The sequence below is a fragment of the Balaenoptera acutorostrata genome, chromosome 1, assembly GCF_949987535.1.
Source record: "Balaenoptera acutorostrata chromosome 1, mBalAcu1.1, whole genome shotgun sequence".
NCBI lineage: Eukaryota > Metazoa > Chordata > Mammalia > Artiodactyla > Balaenopteridae > Balaenoptera > Balaenoptera acutorostrata.
Genome location: NC_080064.1, coordinates 134228224 through 134247488, shown reverse-complemented (window position 1 = coordinate 134247488; position 19265 = coordinate 134228224). Strand labels below are relative to the sequence as shown.

Here is a 19265-nt window from a genome sequence, read left to right as displayed (position 1 = left end):
CAGCAGGGTACTTTGTGATCCCTTACACTGAGACTCATTGATTAATATGATTTTGAGGGCTTCCTTGGTGGTGCAGTGGTTAAGAATCCAACTGCCAATTCAGGGGACACAGGTTTGAGCCCTGGTCTGGGAAGATACCACATGCCACAGAGCAGCTAAGCCCTCACAACTACTGAGCCTGCACTCTATAGAGCCCACAAGCCACAACTACTGAAGCTCACGCGCCTGGAGCCCATGCTCCACAACAAAAGAAGCCACTGCAATGAGAAGCCTGCGCACCGCAACGAAGAGTAGCCCCTGCTCACCACAACTAGAGAAAGCCCGTGTGCAGCAACAAAGACCCAGTGCGGCCAAAAATAAATAAATTTATTTTAAAAAAAAACCATGAGTTTGATATTTTTGTGTATATTAGCATCTCAATCCCAGTAATCAGCTAATCTGCAATGATCAGTTTGTAAATCCCTCTGCTTTCCAACATGGTGGCTCATTTAGTTAACGGCTGCCCCCCTTATTTGGAACACCTAGCACATCAAAAGTAAACTTTCAACTACTCACTGAACACTTGGTACAGTATTTACTGAAGTAATTTACGGAGTACTCCGTATATGGCACAACACTGTAGAGGACAAAGAGGAAATACTCTCTACCCTTAAGGAGCTCAGACTCCACTTACGGAACCTGACATGTATACAGTTTAAGGATAGATGACAAATCATCTACAAAGCACTAGACGGAATCACCAAAGGATTATGCACCCACAGCTATCCTCAGAAGAGAAGAGCAAGGAGCTGGGAGGCTGTACACAAAGAAGATTCAACCTTGCTTGGCTAGCCAGCAAAGGCTTTCTTGAGGAAGTGGCATTGAAGGTAAGAAACAGCTTGGGGTGGGGCGGGGGGGGTGCGCAGGGGCTGGGCAGGAGACTCCTAGTCAGAGAAAAAAGATGGGTGAACTCTGCTAAAGAAGAAAGACTGTTACGGAAACGAAGGTCATTGAAGTTAGAGTAGAGAGAGTGAGATAGGGGCTTTGGATGCAGAGCCAGATCACAAAGTTGGGTTTTATTCTTAAAAGGAGTCCAAAGAAGGGTTGTAAGCAGGGGAATTAAAGGGATCAGATTTGTGCCTATTGAGAAGCTTCTGTGTCAGTGTTTCTCAAACCTAACATGAATGCAGTTCACCTGGGGCTCTTGTTAAATTGCAGTTACTGTTTCAGCGGGTCTGGAGTGGGGCCTGAGATTATCTAACAGGCTCCCAGGTGATACCAGTGCTGTTTGTCCGAAGACCACACTTTCGAATAGTAGGGTTCTTTCTATGTGATAGGCAATTTTAGAAGCAGAAGGATCCAGTTTCTGCCTATCAGACTTAAACTTTTAGTGAAATGAGTAAGATGTAAGGCATAATTAGCACCACTTGGAGACCACTTAAAGGCAAGTGTGTAAGGCTGGGAGAAACAAGGTAATTCAGGAAAGTTTTTGCATTTGAGGAGTTGATCCTGAAAGGTATAAAGAAGGGTTTATACGATGAACAAGGTGGGAAGTGGAGACTCCAAGCCTGGGAGCACGTACACAATTATGAAAGAATATGGCCTGGAATAGAACTTCAAGGAGTTGGGGATAACTAGAAAAGTTAGGTTGAGGCCAGGTCTTGAAAAGCCTTATGTACCCTTCTGAGTTGTGATTTTATCCCTTAGCAATTAAAAACCAGTAAAGATTTTAAGCCCGAGAGTGATGTGATGATTGTAATTTGAAGTGGAGTAGGGCCTAAGGCAGAGAGCTCAGTTATGAATCTGGTGCAGTAGACTTACAAGAAATGATGAGGGCTTGCACCAGGACAATGGGAATGAAGAGGAGGGGAGGAATTTCTAAGAACAGCACGAGCGTAACTGGCATTTCTGAACACCCAAGTGGGCGCCATCAAGCAGATGCCACCAAAATCGGGTGCTTCCCGTAATTCCCTTGACCAAGCGCAAGACCTGATCCCATATTATCAAGTTAAAGGGAAAAAATTACCTTTGCAGTGTCAAAGCCCTTAAAAAATACAGTTTTATGGAAAACCTACAGTAACCTTAGTTTATCATCACCTTCCTATCCTCCCAAGTCCGAAAGTGTTCAGGTTATTATGAACTAAAACATGCCCTCTAATTTTCCTCAGCCCCTATGCTTACCATTGTCATCATCTAACTGGGCATTTTGTTATCCTGACAGCAAGCCGGGCAACCTGATGAAATCCTGGCCTCATGGCGTGACGCAAACTGCCTCTCCAGAGTGGGCTGGCCCGTTCCTCTCTGAGCATCTCGAGGGTTTTGTCTCCAGCAGCAGTCCCTGGTTAGCTGAACCTCTGTACCCATACCAAGATGTGATTCCTGAAACTTGTTTCTGTTCAAAGTTAGAACAGCCTGTGCCCAAGCAGTATCTGTTGGTTTACAGCACTAGCCATTTGGGAAGGGCCTGAAACCAACTATGTCCTGATGGGATAAAAGCTGCCAAACTACATTCATTTCTAGCCCCTCATTTCCTCCTCAACCCTCAAATGGACTTGGTCAAATTTGCTAGAGCAGCCCTTGGCAGAGGTAGGTAAGAGACACCAGTCACACAATTGACCTGTACTTATCAAAACACACACCTTTGGCCTTGGCTTCACTGTGAGTTTCTTCCCGTTGCTTCTTGGTCTGTCCAACCCAACCCCTATCTCTCCAGGGAACTTTCTCCCACTACCTCTACCTCTTCCTCTGCTGTCTTCCCAATTTCTCTTTTACCACCTACAACTTCCTGAACGAACGTAGAAGCAATGAGCTTTGACTCCATGCAACTCTCTCTTGCTCAATCTCCCAAGAATACCCTTGTCTGGTGTTTCTGTTCATACAAGGTGTCAATTCCTCTGGATAAATAAGCATTTTTACTTTACTTGATAATCTTAACTTTCCATTTGAGAGGAATTTAAAGTTATTTTCATGTTAATAAGTCAGCAAAACTACTCTGAACCTGGGTTTCTTCAAACACAAATATTTATTGAGTACCTGGTACATTCAAGACCCAGTGGCATGTGCACTGGACATGTTCAATAAATATTTGTTGTTTTGATTTGGTTCCCATTTGGTTTCCCTGAAACCAAAACTGAACTTTCTAACAGTTGTGAGAATTTGGACAAATTCCAATGAGATTCTTTGAGAATCTCACCTGAGAGCTGCCAAATGATAATGCAGGATTTATTTTGATAAACTTTATTCACCTTAATTAAAATGTCGTAACCACCAAGTAAACTAGAAACCTAAGAGAGCTGAAGACAACTCTGTTTTTTTGTGCTAGATGTTTTGCTGAATTTCTGTGGAAGAGTTAAGCTTTGAGTTACTCAGTAACCACAGCAGGGGCTCAGCTCTACTGTTTGTTCTCTGCCAAGGTCTTACTCTTGGATCCAAAGAAAAGAATAGAAACAGCCCAGGATATGAGGCAGTGGCGAGGACCAGCTCAATTACCTGCTCACAGGAGTTACTACTGAGACCACAGGCAAGGCTAGGGGAAGAGGAATTTTTTATTTTATGACTGATCTTGAAGGAAGTATTAAAAAGAAAAGAGAGGGTGATTGAATGCTACATTCTTTCCTCTGCATGGCTCCTCAAATCTACCCCTAACACAGCAAAGCACAGAGGCCCTCTGAGATCCTTCCAACCTTGTCTTTGCCCAGAATAGAGAGAAGTAGTGCTAATTTTTATCTGATAAAAGTTCTTAAGTCTGCCTCCAGTTCCAGAAATGGTTAGAAGTTTCCATGAAGAATTTGATTTTAAAATATACAATTATTAAAACACTTTACAGAATACCAGTGACAGTGGAGGGGAGGGGAGAGATAGAGACCCAGATTAGTTTGCCCAGTGTACAAGCTGTTTTTTCCTTTCCTCATCAAATCAGTCTAAGATGCACCAAGAGGAAAGGGATTTGGGGTCATCAAAATCTAGACAATGAAAGCCAAGGGGAGCTGTGTGCAAGAGAACCAAAGACTGGGCTGGTAGTAAAGACTCCAAAAGACCAACTGAAAGTCTCATCTGGAAGGTGCGTCAGAGACAAATGCTTTCTAATTAAATATGGGCAACCAAAGGAAAAGGTGGCAGTCCCTGAGTTTGCTTCCGGGCCCTGGATTTTGAAGGACACCTGGGCAAACTTGATAGCGACTACCCAGAGGAGACGAACCAGATGGTTACATATCATAAACACTACCCCAAGAAAAATAACTGGACACTCGTAAGTTTTAACCTGGGGAGGCATGGACATTTTCTTGATAGCTACCCAGACAGGGCTTTGGATCTCACCTTTGCCAGCTTTGTGATTTGGGGCAAGTTCCTAACCCTTGTAAATAGCAGTTGTTTCCGTCTGTAGACTGGGCATATTATTATCTTCCTGGTAGAGCTGACAAGAGAATTATATAAGCGAATGCCTGTAAAGCACTTAGCATAGATCCTGGAATGTAGTAAATGGAACCTATCATTATCATATTCAAAGATTTAAAGATTTTGGACTTCCCTGGCGGTCCAGTGGTTAAGACTCTGCGCTTCCACTGCAGGGGGCACGGGTTCGATCCCTGGTCAGGGAAGATCCCCTCGCGTGCTGCGAGGTGCGACCAAAAAAAAAAACAAAACAGAAAAACAAAGATTTAAAGATTTTGACCGAAGCTAATGTGAAGTAATGGTTAAATTCTAGACAATGAAATATTATACAGTCATTAGAAATAATTTTGCCAGTCAGGGCACACCTGAACACCTCTGTTCCATCCGTTCCACCTGAACTGGGCTTCTCTCAGTCTCCTTTTCTCCTTTGTCACCAGCCAGGGGCTCAGGCTGTTTCTAGTTCCTCTTTGGTGCTGCCACCACCTTCGTGTCATACCCTGGTACTCCTCTCTCCCCAAGCCTCTGTGGGACACAACCCTGATGCTCTTGTTGCTCACAAAGTCCAGACCTTCTTGACTAGGTGATATATTGACATGTTCAAAAATAGAAAAATAAGAAGGTTCATATTGACAAATCTCACTTCCACCCCTGTCTGTCTGCACCTGCCCCATCATCCCCACTTTGTGATACAAAAGTTAGCATACTATAAACACTGCTCTGCAGCTTGCTTTTTTCTACTTAGTGAGCCTAGAGATCCTTCCATTTCAGTACAAAGAGAACAGCCTCATTCTTTTTGACAGTGGCAAAGTTTTCCATTGTGGGGATGTACCTTGGTTTAACTAGTCTGCTATAGATGGAAGTTGTTTCTAATCTTTTGCTATTGCAAATCAAGTTACAATTGGTAACCTAATTTATACCCATGCAGATATGTCTATAGGATACACTTTCTGAAGTGGGATTTCCAGCTCAAAGTGTAAACTCATTTGTAATGCTGGTATTGCCAGATTTCCTTCAAAGGGTTATAGCATTCTGCACCAGCAATGAGTGAAAGGGCATTTTCCTCACACCCTAGCAAGAGGGTGTGTTGTCTAACTTAGTTGATGTCTTTGAATTCTAATGGTTTCAGTGATAATCCTTTTTAGGGAATCAGATGGGAACTAGGAAAAGAACAGTGCTTAAAAAGTCTTGCAAAGAACCACCGAGGAATGCTAAAGTTAGCAGGTGAAAGTCTGATGAAAAACGATGTATCTTCATATTCTCAAAGTATCTTCTTACAGGATACTTGTTTAATAAAAAGGGAAATATTGTAATTTTACAGCAGAGAAAGAAACTCGGCAGTCCTGATCTTAACCAAGTGATCAAAATTAACATCACCAGTAATGGAGCAAATTGATATCATGCGCCTCCTGATATGATGCACTGAGAAGGGTACAATATTATTTCTTTAGTATTCCTACCAAAAAAAGTATAACTTGAATCTAATCCTGAGGAAACCTCAGATATACTCAAATTGAGAGACGTTCTTCAAAAATAACTGGCTCGGGGACTTCCCTGGTGGTGCAGCAGTTAAGAAACCGCCTGCCAAGGCGGGGGACACAGGTTCGAGCCCTGGTCTGGGAAGATCCCACATGCCGTGGAGCAACTAAGCCCGTGTACCACAACTACTGAGCCTGCGCTCTAGAGCCCAGAGCCACAACTACTGAGTCCGCATGCCAGAACTACTGAAGCCCGCGTGCCTAGAGCCAGTGCTCTGTAACAAAGAGAAGCCACCACAATGAGAAGCCCACACACCACATCAAAGAGTAACCCGTGCTCGCCGCAACTAGAGAAAGCCTGCACGCAGCAACGAAGACCCAACACAGCCATAAGTTAATTAATTAATTAATTAATTAATTTTAAAAGTAAAAATAAAAATAACTGGCCTGTACTCTTAAAAAATTCCACAGTCATGAAAGACAAAAGAGAGCAACGATTCCAAACTAGACGAGACCAAAGAGACATGACAATTAAATGCAATGTGACCCTGGACCAGGAAATGGGGGGTGGGGGGGAGTGGAGTTTTGGGGGCTATGAAATGTTTCCCAAAGTGTGATCCAGGGATCCAAGGAGGTCCGCAAAACCTTTCAGTGTATTCATGAAGTCAAAACTATTTTATATAAACTATTTAAATAATTATATTTAGATGTAATTTAGCAAGACTATAAAGAGATCCTGAGACCAAAAATTTTGAGAACAACTGCTATAAAGAACATTAGTGGGACACTTGGCAAATTTAGAATATGATTTATGGATTTGAAAATGGTACTATATTACTGTCAATTTCCTATCTTTGATCTTGTACTGTGGTCATAAAAGGGAATAGCCTTGTTTTTAGGAACCTCACTCTTCATAAGGGTAAAAGGGCATTATATCTGCAAATTATTCTCAAACAGTTCCGGAAAATAATAGGGAGAAGGAGTCAGAGAGAGAGAAACAGAGAGAGGGAGAGGGAGAGAGAAAGAGGAATACCAAAAGCAGAGCAAGAAACAAATGTGGTAAAATGTTAACAATGTGAACATTTGGGGAATCTGGGTGAAGGGTATACAAGAATATTTTGTACTATTTTTGCAACTTTTCTATTACTTTAAAATTATTTTAAAATAAAAAGACTTTGTGTCTTAGTCTTGCAAATTAAGAAATTTTTACATTATCACCTCCTGATCTTTCCCTCTCCTGACCCCAGTTCCATGGACCAGACCCACCTGTCTGCCCTTCCCCTTCCCCTATACACACTTTAGTCAGATGGCCAGTAGCATTGATTGGGATGTTTATCTTCATGTCTGGGGTCTGCTATGAAGCACGGTGCTCCTTGAGGACAAAGTCATCTTTATAACCCCGGGCCCAGCACCAACCATGCCCGGTACGTATAGGCATTTATTAAACATTTGTTAATTAAATGATCATATGACTCAATGAATGGATGAAGAAATTAAACACAATCCCTGATGTATAGTTCTTCACTACCTGGCCAGGTGGTATCTGTACCCTTATCTCTTTTCCTACAGATGTTCACCAGACCCCCTTCACCCCTTGGGCAGGGTCCCCTTATCTGCCTTCCTCCAAGGACCTTCTTTACAAGGCACAAGTCTCACAACTCCTACAAGCTGGAACAATTGGTCTGAACAGCATATTCCCACCTCAGGATCTTTGTATCTCCTGTTTCTTCTGTGTGAAAAGCTCTTCCCAAAGATATTTGACTCCCTCCCTCATTTTACTCTGGTCCCTTAGTGTCAGTTTATTAGGGAGGCCTTTCCCACCTCCTTTCTACAACCGTAGCCTCCTTCCCTCCTCCCATCACTTTCTGTCCCCTTGCCCTGTTGTATTTTCCTCTGTAACCCTTATTAACACCTGACTGACATGTTATCGATTTATTTTTTATATACTGATTCTTCATGTGATCGCTGCACGTCTTCCTGTCTGGAGCTCCCAGCCCCTAGAACAGTGCCTGCTGACTCAGGTAGTGCTCCTGTGTTTGCTGAACACAAGTGGTTGAATAGGAGACTTTCCACTTGCCTTTAATCTGGAGTGACAAGGAGCCTCCGACCATTCTGGGGCTTTTTAGGACAGTTCCTTGTAACTTCATACTGTACACAGGGGCCCTCGAGATGTCCAGGGTCTAAATCAGTCAAGAACTTAGACGCAGCTTCAGTCTAGGTAGAGGTTTCCTGTCTGATGAATAAAGAACTCTTTAGAATGCCTATGACCGTACCAACTTCAAGGAGTCTTCAATCACACAGAAGGTGGCATACTTGTATCCTGTGAATACAGTTGCAGCAATCCTTATGATACTGTTTTTGGCTATTTAGGAAGAGGGAAATAAATATAAACCCGCCCTTTATGTCCATTAGTTTGACTTCATCTCCCCAATAACTAAAATAAGTAAAAATAACAATATGCATAAATAAAAATAATTCATTCTGTTTGCTTCTTGGAAGTATGTCAGTAGTTGCATGTATGTTTTTCACCTGCCCCACCCTGTCTCCTGATCCCCCAAGAGAATTTTTCGAAGTATTTCCCTCCCAGCTCATCCACCCTAGAAATGTCCTTGGCAGCACCCTGAGGCCCCTGCTCCTGTGCCCCCTCCCACCACTTCAAGGCTGAATGGGGAATGAGTCCACTGTACACACAGGTGTAACCATTGTGTGTCCTTGACTGGGTCACTGACACATCAGCTCTTAGAGGCCTGAAAGTCGCACCTGTTTCAGAATATTTCTCTTCTCTCCCCTATGATTAGATAACGTGGGCTCCTTTTCTCTCTCTTTCCCTAAAAACCTGTGAGAAAGAGGATATTGCACTGAGAGGTAGAAGACTACCTCTCATTCCGGGCATCCAACTTGGCTAGTTATATACTATTTTATGTATATAGAAAATAGACTATCTTCTACCTCCTGGTTTGGTTAACCAGGAAAAAAGAAAAAAATTCCTGCAAAGTTCTCATCAGCTAGGTATTTTCTGACTAAGTTTGAATTTGTGAACATGTTCGCCTTTTCCTTTTCTATAAAGATGAAGAAGAAAGTGAGGGAGTATGGGTAGGAAAGGTGGACCTTCTTTCTCTGGACCTGACTGAACTTTAAAACTTCTCTACTAATTAACCAGCACTGGGCTCTACACTTTGCTTAACCCTGGGAGCAGGTCATCAGCCTTTGACCTCAGGCCTCCCCTCCTCACCAGCTCCATCCCCCATCCTAGCCTCTGGAACCTCATCCAGATTTAGAGGAAAGAACCAGTTCAGAGGGATTGCCTCAGACCACACTATCTCCACTCGCCCAGACCTGTGGAAGATTAGCAACCATGCTTTCCAATGGGATAGGAACTGTAGCTGCTGGAAAAAGGTAAGAGGGGTGAGCTTTCCCTTTGCATGCCCTCACTGGGTTTTCTGACCTCTGAGGGACTCACCAGGATGACCTCGACACCTTCGAGAAGACCAGGCCCTCTCCCTGGTAGTTTTAATCAGACTTGTTTGGAAGACGTCATTCCAAGTGCCCTCCCCCCCCACTCCCTTCTAGGGGTAAGGCCTTTCCCTAAGCCACACCTTGGATTCGTAACCCAAGAAACAAAGGGGATGTCTTCCCTTGTACAGAGACGTTGTATCAGTGTCAGCCCTCACAGCAGTCCAGGAGATACTCCAAGGGGAATTGCTGGGCCTGCCATACATCTGAAAAGAGGGCAAATTTAATCTATGAGGACCTCCTAACTCCCTTTTTGCTCCTCCTTCCACTCAATTCCCCCCTGCCCCACCCCCGTCACATCCCCCATCCCCCCACCCAAGGTCTCAGTGACCTTTGACAAAGGACTGCAGCCCTCAACATCACACACATCCCCTTCTTGATCTGGTGTTTTACAGGAAGCTAGAAGTGAGGCTGTGGCTTGACCACCTTGGTTTTTCTTTGTGCTTAACAGAGCTCCTAGGGCCCCCCTCAGCCTCCACTTGTATTTCCAAATGTAGCTGAGGGACAAAATGGGAAACAGAGGCAAGCAAGCTGAGGAGAAGAGTGGCAAGATTCTCTCTGCTTCCTCACCCTGCCTTCCATAGCTCCCTCAGTGCCTCTGCTCTCCCATTCTGTGCCTCTGTTCTTAAAAGGACTGCAGGGTTCACTTCAGATCATGCAAGAAGCCAAGTACCCCTCAGCTGCCCCCAGCTTCCAGCCAGCCCCACACTTGCCCAGCAGACCACTTTGGTGAGTTCTTTCTTCACTGCGTGCATAACCTGCTTTTCTGCTGGGGGACGACTGAGAAGACTCAGTACCCTCATACAGACTCCCCTCTCTAGACCTTAGGGCCCCAAGTCAGTCACAGGAAGTTCCTGGCCCCTCATGTCTTATCTACAAAAACATTACAAAAGAGTTTATCTCTTGGTTTACTTAATTGGGTGTCCCAGTTCTCCTAATTTGTCAATTTCATGATCTCATTTTTTAAAAAAGTGAAATTAGTTTTATTTACTTTAGCGAACACACGTTGGAAGTTACTAAAACGTCTAGGAATCAGAAAATGATGAGGGCCTGAACTAAGGCAGCGAGAGAACAAGGAAACAGAATGCATAGAATCTAGGGTGTGACTAATGAGAAGGGTAAGAAGGAGAAATCCAGGGTGGCTCTCAGGTACCTGTGGGTCCCATTAGCTGAGTTGAAGGGCACAGAAGGAGAAACGTGTGTGGGTGAGAGTTATGAGTTCAGTTTGCTCGTATTTCACTAAGGAATCTGCAGGACATCCAGGTGGAATTGTCCGGCAAACAACTGGTCTGGAACTCAGTGGAAGGATTAGGCTGGAGCTAGAGACTTGGGGTTTTCAGCACATTGATTGTGGCTTTGCCCCATTCATTCCTTCTTAACCCTCTCATGTTGCTGAAATCCCTCTGCTGAATCAATCAAACTCCTCCCAATCCTTGAACATCCAGGTTAAAAATCCATCTATTTCTGAGGCCTTCCCTAATCAGCTTCTGTTAATGTCTCCTCCAACTGACCTAAGTTTTCACTGGGCACTAAAGTTCTCTGCCGTTTTTCTTGTGTGCATGTCCCATCTCACCAATTGGAAACTTTGCATTCTTTATATCTTCCAGCATGAGGCCTTGGGCACACAATACTTCTAATAACCTCAGTTGCTTCAATAGTTGATTCTAATTTCAACATGACTATGGCCAGGCAAGTGAAACTATCCACTTGTAAGGAGTCCAGGACTGGACTTGTCCTGGGCCCTTGTACTTTCCAAAGATTTTGGCCCTCCTCCTGGCCACAGCAGGTGGGATGGTAATCTATGCTTTACTGGGGCAAATCTGTGGTGGGCAGTGGGACAGGTGATTTCTCAGCCTAGCTTAACTCAGCTTTCTGTCCCCCTATAGGAGTGTATGTCTTCTCTCCTTGCTGCTTATTGGCCTCTGGGGCTGTGTGACCTGTCATTGGAGCCCTGGGGAGGACATCTGCACAGCCAAGCCTCGGGACATTCCCATGAATCCCATGTGCATTTACCGTGCCCCAGAGAAGAAAGCAACCGAGGGCGAGGGCTCAGAGCAGAAGATCCCCGGGGCCACCAACCGGCGGGTCTGGGAACTGTCCAAGGCCAATTTCCACTTTGCCACCACCTTCTATCAGCATCTGGCAGACTCCAAGAATGACAAGGACAACATTTTCCTGTCACCCCTGAGTATCTCCACAGCTTTTGCTATGACCAAGCTGGGTGCCTGTGACAACACCCTCAAGCAGCTGATGGAGGTACAACCCAAAGCCCTTCTGCCTAACCTCCTTGCTGGAACACCCAGGAGAACATCTATGTGTTGGTCTAGAGCCCTTTAGAGACTTAGGGTGGTATCCCAGTCTCTTTGTGTTTCTTCTTCTCTTTCTCCTTCCTACCCTTTATTCTTCTTTTATCCATTTACTCATCTAGAAAACACGAGCTGAGCATTTATGCCGTGCCAGGCACTGTGTTGAAGGGACTCACAACTATTGGTCAGGGGCTGACTGGCACTGTGCTCGTCACCCACGTTAGCCAGGCTGCTTTACCAGACCCACCGCTATTTTCTTTTGGCTTCTACAGGTTTTTAAGTTTGATACCATCTCTGAGAAGACATCTGATCAGATCCACTTTTTCTTTGCCAAACTGAACTGCCGACTCTATCGAAAAGCCAATAAATCCTCTGAGTTGGTATCAGCTAACCGTCTTTTTGGAGACAAGTCCCTTACCTTCAATGAGACCTACCAGGACATCAGTGAGATGGTGTATGGAGCCAAGCTCCAGCCCCTGGACTTCAAGGTGAGTTGCAGATGTCATCCCTGACCTCAGAGATCTTCTTCTCCGCTCAGAAATTAAAGAGGTAGAGAAGCAGGATCCAAATTAACACTGCTATGGTAGTTGAAGCAGGTGGAGGTGTCATAACACTATAAGTCGGAGCCCCTGGGATATGTATTCTTGCTTGAAACCTGAGAAATCAATGTAATCTCTGGATTGTAGAGGCTGCTCTGAAAAAGTTATATAAAAGTCCTGCAACAAAGAAATCTACTGACTTTATTCAATCAGTATTTCTCAAGCTTTTTGGACCACATGGGCATCTCTCCTGCCCTCCCCCCAACTCCTGCGTCACTCATGAGCTTCCCAGAGAACATATCTCATGAATACTCATAAGAGTTCAAATTTCCAGAGTCAGAGAAGATAATATTTTGTTTTCTTTTCTCAGACTATATCTTTCTCCTCTTCTGTTTCTTTATTTCTTCCTCTTTTCCTTTCCTTTCTTTCTCTTTCTTCTGGTACCATTTATTAACGATATGGAAGCTTCACGACACTATACTAGATATGTGAGGTTTCCGCAATCTGGGTTAGAGACATGGCTTAACCAAATGGTGGGAAAGAGCAGAGGGATGATGGACAAAATAAAGTGCTTCACGGGGAAATGGAGAAGCCAATCGAATAGCACAGTTGGGTAGGTTTGTTTCCTGTTCTCTTCAGGGAAATGCAGAGCAGTCCAGAGTGACCATCAACCAATGGATATCCAATAAGACTGAAGGGCGTATCACTGATGTCATTCCCCCAGAAGCCATCAATGAGTTCACTGTCCTGGTGCTGGTCAACACCATTTACTTCAAGGTACTCAAAATGTCCCTGGAGAGACCTCAGGGATGACTTGTTTTCCCTCCAGCTTACCCTCTTTCATACCATTGGGCATGTGTCAGTAGATCTTTTTGAGAAATGGTACATGCATGGTCTGGGTAAAATACAAATATGCTGAGTCTAGGGTCATGTCTAGGGCTGTGGCTACTGGGCTGAGGTCCAAAGGGGACCTGGTAGTGTCTCTGGGCCCAAGGCAACGTGTACACACTCACAGACCCAGCATGCTCAGCAGCAAGGTGTGCGTGGTAATAAATTCTCATATATATGTGACGATTTCTCCTGTCCTTAATTAACTCCATTTTGAAATCTGGAACAAAATGACAGAGTCTATAGACAATCCTCAGTGATGAGATATTGTCCATCATCTAGAGCAGCTTCTGCAGTGACTGAAAATTCCTCTTGCCTGAAGCTTCTGAACCTCCTGATGCCAGACTAACCTCAAACTTTGCAGAGGCCTTGTTACCTGATCACGCAGACTCAGAGAGTCAAGAGTTCTAAAGACTGTTCCAACTTTATTACATTTAGGAAGGATGAGGGAGAAGGTACTGGGAATAAACAGACCATTGATACTCAGGAGGGCCTCCAGCTTAACGCAGGTTGAATTGTGCCCTTCCCGGGTCATGCTCCAGATACACTCTTCTCCCCCACTGGGCCCAGGGGGTTAGCCAGTCACTGCTGTTGTCAATTATTCTGTTGCTTGGGGGGTCCCTCACCCTAAGAATGGAGTAGGTTGCATTTCTACAGTGTGTACTGCCCTTTACAATTTATGGAGCACTTTGCCTTTTATTAGTCCTCCTGATCTTCATAACATCACAAATGTGAACTTGGGCTGCTCAGACAGTTTACTTAATTTAAATTCTGAGTCTTCCATTTCTGACTGCAAACTTGAGCAAGTTACTTGACACTTTTTTATGCCCCAACTCCTGCATCTATAAGATGGTGATAATGATACATCTACCTTACACGGTTACTGAAGGGATTAAGTTAATGCACATAAAATGCTTGGAGCAGTGCCTGGCACACAGTAAGCATCCTTACAAATATTAGTGATAACCAGCTCCTAATCTTACAGATGAAGAACCACCACTCAAAGAGTTAAATGACTTGTCCCAAAATCAAAGAGCCAGAAGATGACAAGGAATGATAATTACAACTCAGAAATGTCAAAGGAGTGTCTTGTATCCCCTCCTTCTTTGAACAGAAAGTTGGCCAGGCCTCACTCTCTGCCCGTCAGGACTCCCAGATGACCCCCTGGGGTTATTACCTCTGTCTGGCTTTATTCATCAGGGACAGAGCCCAGCATTTTGGAGGATGGCCTTTGAGAAAGAGGCTGGTGGGAGGCAGAAAGCAAAAGGCAATTAGATTTAAACTCCAGAAGAGACTTGCAAAGAGGCCAGTAGGTTGTTCTTGTTTTTATTTTTCTTGTTATAAAAGCAAATAGTCACTGCTGAAAATCTGGGAAATACAGAAAAGTTCACAGAAAAAAAAATGACTCATGATTCTATCACTCTGACACAGTCAGTGTTAAGACCTTTGCATGCATATCCCTCTAGCCTTTGTTCTTAAAAATTACACTTACATATTAATGTAATAAAATATTGTGACTACTTCCCATGTCAGTATTCTCCTACGGATGTTTTTGGTCTTCTTGCTTTGTGATTCTCCCACCTGGCGTCTTCTTCCAGGGCCTGTGGAAGTCAAAGTTCAGCCCTGAGAACACAAGGAAGGAACTTTTCTACAAGGTCGATGGGGAGTCGTGTTCAGTATTCATGATGTACCAGGAAGGCAAGTTCCGCTATCGGCGCGTGGCAGAGGGCACCCAGGTGCTTGAGTTGCCCTTCAAGGGTGATGACATCACCATGGTGCTCATCCTGCCCAAGCTTGAGAAGAGCCTGACCAAGGTGGAACAGGAACTCACCCCAGAGGTGCTGCAGGAGTGGCTAGATGAGCTGGCAGAGACACTGCTGGTGGTCCACATGCCCCGCTTCCGCATCGAGGACAGCTTCAGCGTGAAGGAGCGGCTGCAAGACATGGGCCTTGAGGACCTCTTCAGCCCTGAGAAGTCCAGGCTCCCAGGTGAGTGCAGGAAGGACTTTCCTCCTCTCTCTGCCCCCAAAGAAGTCTGACCAAAGGTGGAAGAGATGGGGAAAGAGTAGAAAAGGGCGAATCAGGACACCTGGATTCTAATCCCGGTTCTACTGCTAACTCAGGGAAATCCCTTCCCTCTCAAGGTGTCAGTTTTCTCTTCTGTAAAACGGGACGTTGGCTCTTGGATCTCCACAGGCCCATATGGCACTGGAACCTTTTGAGTCTGTAACTGATAGAAGAGATGGGACCAGGTAGAAAAGAACTTGAAAAGCATCGGAAAATTCAGAGCAAGGAGACAGATATGATTAAGAGCCAGGGACATCCGGGTCCCACAAAATAGGCATAGCTGACATGTAATAGCCCTTCTTCACCTGATATTCCAAAGGGCTCATGTGATTTCTAAGGTCACATGGACAGATACAGTCACCCCCTTCCCAGTTTTGATACTTTGATAACGGTGTTAAGTTGGTTTGGTTCTTCCAACCCACCATCCTTTAAAAATATGCATTAAAATCTCTCTCTCTCTTTTTTTTTTTTTTTTGGCCACACTGTGTGGCTTGTGGGACCTTAGTTCCCGACCAGGGATTGAACCCTTGGCAGTGAGAGCACGGAGTCCTAACCACTGGACTGCCAGGGAATTCCCTAAAATCTCTCTTTTTTGAAAAGGAGTTTACAACATTAGTTAATTGGATTTACCTTTAATGGTCTGTCTTTAAACTAAGTCTGAAAACCACTCCCAAAGTGTTGCCACACTGGAAGACATTCCGACCAGATGGAGTGGGTTTTTCTTTAAGAACAGAGTTCACCCCCCCCCAACCCCCCATGAGCTGAAGCAGGAGATTAAATTCACAGGAGCCAGGCTGAATAAACCCAAAGTACTTCATTATTTTTTAACATGTATTTATTTATTTATTTATTTATTTTTATTTTATTTTTCACACACACACACTGTATTTTAACATGTGTTTATTTTTCAGGGTATCATTAAGTGAGGGTCCAGGATTTCTTTCTATTTTTCAAAAAAGCCCCAAAGGACCTCTTAATTTAAACTGAATTCCTTTCTGTGGGTTGAAGCCAACTTTCTCCCATTTCACAGAGCTTTCTCTGGTCTTCCTTCTAGGTATTGTTGCAGAAGGCCGGAACGATCTCTATGTCTCAGATGCATTCCACAAGGCATTTCTTGAGGTGAGTACACCTCTCTTCGCTCTCTATTCTTCTGCTGCTTTTTTATTCTCATGCTGCTTTATTATTCAATACATCAATATCTCATGTGATTACTAGCTTTGGAGTTGTTCCTCCACTGGCTCTTACAGTGTAGACAGCAGATGTGTGAACACTAGGAGACAGCTGTGGAAAAAGGCATGATTCCAGTGTCCCTCAAACCCCAAATCTGTAGCACCCTCCTCCACGAGGACTGCTACAATATAGCCCTGACTTGAAGCCCTCGTGGTCTAACTGTTCCACCCTCCATCCTCTACCTCTCCTGGGAACATAGACATTAAGGGGAAGGTGACACAGGAAAAGCAGCCAGCAAAGGCATTCAGAGGAGGAGAACCAGGAGAGGATGAGCTAATGGAAACCCAGGAAGGAGTATTAAGACAATGGAAAGCATCTAGTAAGAAGATATTTTGAAAAGGGACCGAGGTGACTTTTCCCTGAGGAATTTGGACAGTGCAGTAGGGGCACATGCCTAGTTGTAATGGCTGAAGAGCAAATGGAAAGTAAGGAAGGGGAGCTGGTGAGTGCAGATCATGTCCTAAAGTGTGTTCCAGAAAACTAGAGCTCTAGACTACACTGCGGGTAACAGAACGTTAGATGGTCAAATAAATGTATATCCTCTTCTTGGGAAATTAACAAGAATTAATGCACATTGGAGTGCCGATGTCTGAGCAGTTCCATAGTGAAGAAAATGGTTCAGTATTGCTTAACCTAGTGTTGCCCCAGCTAAGATGCCCATGGAACCCTTTACTAGAGTAAGAGCTGTATAAAGCCTTTAGAACTTCTGGTTCTCAAACACATACGGAGCTATATAGATCAATGGCATTAGCTTTCTGGGGAGCTTGACTCAGGATGGGGTCTGAGAATCTGTATATTTACAAAGCTCCTCAAGGAATTTTGATGCACAACCATGTTTGGGAACCATTTATACAGATTATTCTTTGGGGGAACCAGGCTATGAGGGAAATGTGATGGGCCAATGTTAGAGAAGGTCACAGGATTGAGGAAATTGCAAAGAAAGAAGATTGTGGTCAGAGAGAAAGGTTTCAGGGCATCGTGCTAGTAAATATAGTTGCGGAGTCCAAGCTCAGTGGGAAATATGTAGTTAGGAGGAAAGTGGAGGGATCAAGGGACAGTAGGAGGTCAGAGTAATTGTAATGGGAGTGAGGAAGTGTGATAGCTTAAAAAAACCAAAGGTTATATAGTCTGAGAGAAGGATAATGTAATTATAATCTCAAAAGTCTAGATGTTCTGAGAGATGGCAAGTTCAAGGTGTAGCCATGGACTGGTTTGCTTTAGTGAAGGTAATGCTCATTGGGTTTGATGAGATGAAAGACATGGAAGGTTAGAGTATTGAATGGGTCTCCTACCATGACATTTTAATTGTCTAGGTCACATGATAGCAGGAGTTAGGATAGACAGAAAGGCTACGGGCTAGGCAACAAAATCCTCAATGTGGGAATATAATCCATAGAACAATAGATGTTAGTGACCTATAGGACAACAGCAAGAGTAGAGGGATATATCTTAAAGACACTGAGGTCAGAACAGGGGATTTTACATGAGTACTGGATTAATGGTTTTGGAAGTAAAAACAACACTGATACCATATGGATTATGGAAGAAAGAGCACTTAGAAAGGCTGCAAGGGAAGATGAGTCCTCAGGGTTTTAACTAAGATTGAGAATCTTCTTCCAAGGACCCCAAATAGAAGTGGTCAGCTCAGACCTCCTTAAGGGCCTTGAGTAACTATTAAGAAGCAGAAGTTTACATTCATTTTGTCTACTTGAGCCCACTAAACAATGATGCAAGGCTCCTCCATGGCTCTTGGGAACCCAATACACACACCCCAACTGATTGTAGATCTCCTGAGAAGCCATTAAAAACCAGACTCTGATTCGAATAAAAGGATCCTGGTCTTACAAAAGCTCCAGTCTGCTCATAAATTTAGTACTAGAATGATCATGAAATAGATAGTATGGCCAGAAGGGAGGTGGTAAGGAAGGAGGGAGGGAGAGAACAGCATCAACCAGCTCCTGAAGACTCAGGGATCTGAAGTGCTTTCATTAGAGTCAGGGACAGAGTTTTAGTGACATTCTGGGTCCCCAAACAAAAGTTTCTAAAGATATCTCTCCCTCCAGACCTGTGCAGTTCTACTTAGCAGCAAGTTCAAATACCATCACTTCAGTCTATTACTCCAAGAAATACTCATCTCATCCAGCCAGAGGACCCTCCTCTTTTCATGGGCCCTAGTTCCTGAGTGGCTGCTTACAGTAGTTGTATCTGGGATCTTGATGCTCCAGGAGTGAAACTATCTCAACTGTAGTGCTCTAATCTGGAGTCAAAATGTCTTTTAGTATCTAGTACAATACCATATACAATGGTGCCAGCCAGAAATGTGACAACCTCGTATACATCCAGATTTCTGGTTTAGAGATTACCTGAATGGACCCTGGCACTTATTATTCAGCACAAGGCTTGGATGAATACAAGTGCTTACATCAATATTCAGTGGATGACAGAAAGGCTAAAAGTAGGGTTCCAGAGGGAACCCAACCTGACCCAAGTGTACTTTCACCTGGAAAACAAATGGCATTTTGAGGAATTGCTGTGTCCATGGATGATTTACCTGCCTGTAATGAGCTGCAGAGTAGCTAATGTAGCAGTTTGTTTCCTATTTGACCTGCAGGTAAACGAGGAAGGCAGTGAAGCAGCAGCAAGTACCGTCATTGGCATTGCTGGCCGTTCGCTGAACCCCAGCAGAGTGACCTTCAAGGCCAACAGGCCCTTCCTGGTTCTTATCAGGGAAGTTGCTCTGAACACTATTATCTTCATGGGCAGAGTAACCAACCCTTGTGTTAACTAAAATGTTATCCTTTATAGTTCTTCCTATTTTGGTTTGTGAATAGAAGTAAAAATAAACACAACTACTCCCATATCTCACAATTACAAAT

General features: G+C 44.0%; 1 protein-coding gene across 1 annotated transcript; it reads left to right on the top strand.

Moving 5' to 3' along the window:
• Positions 1 to 9114: 9114 nt before the first annotated feature.
• Positions 9115 to 19249, top strand: SERPINC1 (serpin family C member 1). Its single transcript, XM_007165349.3, has 7 exons — positions 9115 to 9242; positions 11246 to 11615; positions 11938 to 12153; positions 12844 to 12981; positions 14691 to 15081; positions 16214 to 16278; positions 19001 to 19249. The coding sequence occupies exons 1-7, from the start codon at positions 9202 to 9204 to the stop codon at positions 19175 to 19177; spliced, it is 1398 nt and encodes a 465-aa protein (XP_007165411.1). The 5' UTR covers positions 9115 to 9201; the 3' UTR covers positions 19178 to 19249.
• Positions 19250 to 19265: the final 16 nt, after the last annotated feature.

Bases quoted from the DNA above. Each gene is read 5' to 3' on its own strand.
- SERPINC1 (XM_007165349.3), top strand. From the start codon at position 9,202: ATGCTTTCCAATGGGATAGGAACTGTAGCTGCTGGAAAAAG. The intron at 9,243-11,245 runs GTAAGAGGGGTG...GTCCCCCTATAG, and splicing joins ACTGTAGCTGCTGGAAAAAG to GAGTGTATGTCTTCTCTCCT. The intron at 12,982-14,690 runs GTACTCAAAATG...GTCTTCTTCCAG, and splicing joins TCAACACCATTTACTTCAAG to GGCCTGTGGAAGTCAAAGTT.